Genomic DNA, 4328 nt, shown 5'->3' with positions numbered 1-4328 from the left:
CTTAATTTTGAATGGTTAATAAATGATTTATATAAAAACCTGAACAGCCTTAAAAACAGGAAATTGAAAAGCAGGACTAAAAGCACCATATCTAAAAGCTTCACGTAAAAAAAGTAACAATCAATAGAACTACGGGCGCTTTGAAGAACCAAATCAATATCCTCAAATTAATTGCAAGAAGCATTGGGATCTTGAAGCATACAATGAAAAGTCTAGAGCAGTGATTCTTAAACTGGGGGGCGGGGAGTTTTCAAGGGGGGCGCAAGTAGTTAGAATAGTGACAATGAAAATAAAATTGTAGTAATTATGATGTCTTTTGTTTTACAATACTACATAAATATGGATTAATTAATTACTAAGGAGGATGTGTAATATTTTTTGATGTGGTCATTATCTATGAACGATTGTATTAAGAGTAAAAATTATGTTTATTTTTGCAGTAATTAGTATTTTTTCTAGTATTTTCTATCAATGTAATAACTGTAATCTGTATAATGCTAAAACAGTTTGAAAAAAAGATTATGATAAAATTTTGTTTCATCCTAATATATTTATTTTACCCATTTTCTATGAACGATGTTTATTTTATTGAAATATAGTACAGAGCATTTCTATAAAAAATCAACAGCAATGAAATAAAAATCTATCATTCACCCATATACTCACATAACCAATGAAGTATATTAGCATAAAAAACGCTACATATTGTTTATAAAAACAATACATTCATACATACGGTACTTTCTACTTTGGCAAAAATTTCAAGGGTGGGGAGGGGGGCATGGGATCTATGCTTAATGCAGAAGGGGGGCGCAAGGCAAAAAAGTTTAAGAACCACTGCACAGTATTGCTTCCACATGTGCGATGTCAAGAACATCTTGAAGTACTCTAAGAAGATCTTAGGATGATGCAGTGAAAAAAAGTCAAACAACAACAAATATAAACATTCCTTGGGTTAAGCCTTTGCAAACCTTTGTGAGAATGGCGTGTTAAAAGCAGCAAGAAAGGAATTTTATTGTAGAATAGATAACCAAAATTCAAATTCTAACCAAAATTCCTGATTCGTCAAAACAAAACATTACACAAACTACTCCTTATCTTATCCTACCGCCGTTCAGCCCTACCAGGATCAAACATAATATCATTTGGTGCTGGATTTTGAGTAACCGTGGTGTGTATGTACATGGTTTGATGGGAAAAAATTGTCAGGGGAGTTTATCCTTTCTGGTGAAGAAATATTTAGCTGACTAGATTAGCATAACTTACCAAACATAATATACCCTTGCATTAACAAAGAAACTGTGAGGTACAAGGCATAGAGATAAATAAAGTTATAACAACACAAGAGAGAGAGAGAGAGAGAGAGAGAGAGAGAGAGAGAGAGAGAGAGAGAGAGAGAGAGAGAGAGAGAGAGAGAGCGTGCAGACTAACTACAACTTGTATAAAGGTACCATACATTCGTGGGTAGATAAAGCAATTGGTTGACACAGTTTCCTTACGTTGTAATTTCAGACATGGACAGTTTTTCACATGAATCTAATATGCAGAAACGAGATCTATGACATTAAAGATTTAACATCAGTAGCAGACTTATTACTAAACAGTAGACTGCTGATGTGGTACGTTTCGATAAGTTTCATTGTCAAAAATCAAAATATTTCTAAACCTCATTTACAGAACCGAAAGGACAGTGACAACTTTACTTCTAAATTCTCTCAAGTGGTAATACTGGTTAAACAACACAAAAAATCTGAAGCTATGTGGACCTTAGTCCAGATTTTACAAAACTATCAAATGTTTAAAGGTTTTAGAGGCAGCTCATGAATGGCAAAGGTAAGGGACTGTGACATGGCTCTAGCAAAGCAGGACTAACAATACCACATATAATCTAATCCCCCTAACCACCCAAGCTAGATCGAAGGAGGGCCAGGCAATGATGGCTAAGCAGGTAGAACAATTGGCTCTCCCAAACCCGGCTCTTCCTTAGCTCATAAGGATGGTGAGGTTGCAGCCACTGAAAGAACTAACGAGTTTGAGCGGGACTCAAACTCCAGTCTGGCGATAGCCAGGCAGGGACGTTACAAATAGGCCACCACCACTTAGATAATAATGAAGATAACGTATCATAAGACAAGTATTTGCTTAATGTGTTATGCAAATCTCCCACGGTTAATTGCAATAAGCAGAAAAGGGTTTCTCATTCTCAGACTAAACATAACGTTGCTAATATTTTCCAGCAATTTATGCAAAAGTTTCTCCTTCGTTATTTGAATATTCTTTATCCTCCTTGCCAGAGAGCAGCTTATATTGATTTAAATATTGCCGGTTTAACTCTAAATATAAATAGTTACTATACTTAAAATTCGTTTTGTTGTATGTGTTCAAATTGGGGAAAAAATAAATAAATAAACAAATAAAAACCACGCCTTTCTAATGATTCTTTTCTGTTATAAAACCTAGAATGATATCCCATAGTAGATTTGCAAGAGTAAATACATGCTTCATAAATAATAATATTAAATGAGCTCATTATATATGAATAAAGAGGATTAAAAGAAAAACAGCAATAACAAAAAACAAGACATAAAATCTTGATCACTCAAATTGAATTATCTACAATAATCAAAGTAAGGCAAAATAAGTATTCATTTTGCATTAATCACATGATAAGAGACCCAAGTACAAAAGTACATTTAAACTTCCAATTTAAGTTTCTTATATACATGGAAAAAAGGTTAATGTAAACAAAGTATAGAAAATAATTAGTATTTATTTATTATAATAGCATATCCATACGTGAAATGATGAAATGCAGTTACATCTAAAACAGGACAAAGCGAAATCTTTATTTAGAAGCACTTGCGATGGACAATGCCAGGGCCGGACTCGTCGTATTCCTCCTTGGTGATCCACAAGGCCTGGAAGGTGGACAGGGAACCAAGGATGGAACCACCGATCCAAACGGAGTATTTCCTCTCAGGGGGAGCGATGATCTTGATCTTGATGGTGGATGGAGAGAGAGCAGTGACTTCCTTCTGCATCCTATCAGCAATACCGGCATACATGGTGGTACCACCAGACATGACAATGTTGGCCAAAAGGTCCTTCCTGATGTCAATGTCACACCTCATGACGGAGTTGTGGACGACCTCATGAACACCAGAAGATTCCATACCAAGGAAGGAAGGCTGGAAGAGGGACTCAGGAGCACGGAAACGTTCGTTGCCGATGGTAATGACCTGACCATCAGGGAGTTCATAGGACTTGTCGATGTTGGAGGAAGCAGCAGCAGTGTTCATCTCATTCTCGAAGTCCAGGGCAATGTAGCAAAGCTTTTCCTTGATGTCACGGACGATTTCACGTTCAGCGGTGGTGGTGAAGGAGTAGCCGCGCTCAGTCATGATCTTCATCAAGTAGTTGGTGATGTCACGACCAGCCAAGTCCAGACGGAGGATGGCGTGGGGAAGAGCGAAACCTTCATAGACAGGTACCATGTGGGAGACACCATCACCAGAGTCGCAAACCTCACCAGTGGTACGACCAGAAGCGTAGAGGGAGAGCACAGCCTGGATGCAAACATATGTGGCAGGCATGTTGAAGGCCTCAAACATGATTTGTGTCATCTTCTCACGGTTGGCCTTGGGGTTGAGGGGAGCCTCTGTCAACATTGTTGGGGACTCCTCAGGGGCAACACGGAGCTCATTGTAGAAGGTGTGGTACCAGACCTTCTCCATGTCGTCCCAGTTGGTGATGATACCATGTTCGATGGGGTACTTCAAGGTAAGGATACCTCTCTTGCTCTGTGCCTCATCACCGACGTAGGCGTCCTTCTGACCCATACCGACCATCACACCCTGGTGACGAGCACGGCCAACGATGGAGGGGAAGACAGCTCGAGGAGCGTCATCGCCGGCGAAGCCAGCCTTGACAAGACCGGAGCCATTGTCGCAAACGAGTACCGCAGCCTCTTCGTCGTCACACATGGTGGTGGTGGTTGGTTATGGGATCAAGATCAACCCTAAAACAAAAGTAAATGGAGAAACGTCATTTGAAAATGTAAATTAACAAATATATTTGACAGGTTTTACTGTATTACTGTATTGTTACTCTTAAGATATTTTATTTTTCCCTGTTTCCTATCCTAACTGGGCTATTTTCCCTGTTGGAGCCACTGGGCTTATGGCATTCTGCTTTTTCAACAGGGGTTGTAGCTTAGCAAGTAATAATAATAATAATAATAATAATAATAATAATAATAATAATAATAATAATAATAATAATAGAAATAGAAATTAATGTTTTCTTTATCTTCAGATGGTATATTAAAG

At 38.1% G+C, this 4328-nt stretch overlaps 1 protein-coding gene across 1 annotated transcript; it reads right to left on the bottom strand.

Moving 5' to 3' along the window:
* Positions 1-2754: 2754 nt before the first annotated feature.
* Positions 2755-4043, bottom strand: LOC137653672 (actin-2, muscle-specific-like). The gene has a single exon (XM_068387249.1). It carries the CDS (start codon positions 3981-3983, stop codon positions 2850-2852), a length of 1134 nt encoding a protein of 377 aa, XP_068243350.1. The 5' UTR covers positions 3984-4043; the 3' UTR covers positions 2755-2849.
* Between the last annotated feature and the right edge of the window lie 285 nt (positions 4044-4328).

Source organism: Palaemon carinicauda, chromosome 14 (genome assembly GCF_036898095.1).
Source record: "Palaemon carinicauda isolate YSFRI2023 chromosome 14, ASM3689809v2, whole genome shotgun sequence".
NCBI lineage: Eukaryota > Metazoa > Arthropoda > Malacostraca > Decapoda > Palaemonidae > Palaemon > Palaemon carinicauda.
Note: the sequence above shows the minus strand (reverse complement) of the source record. Positions and strands in the feature narration are given on the sequence as shown.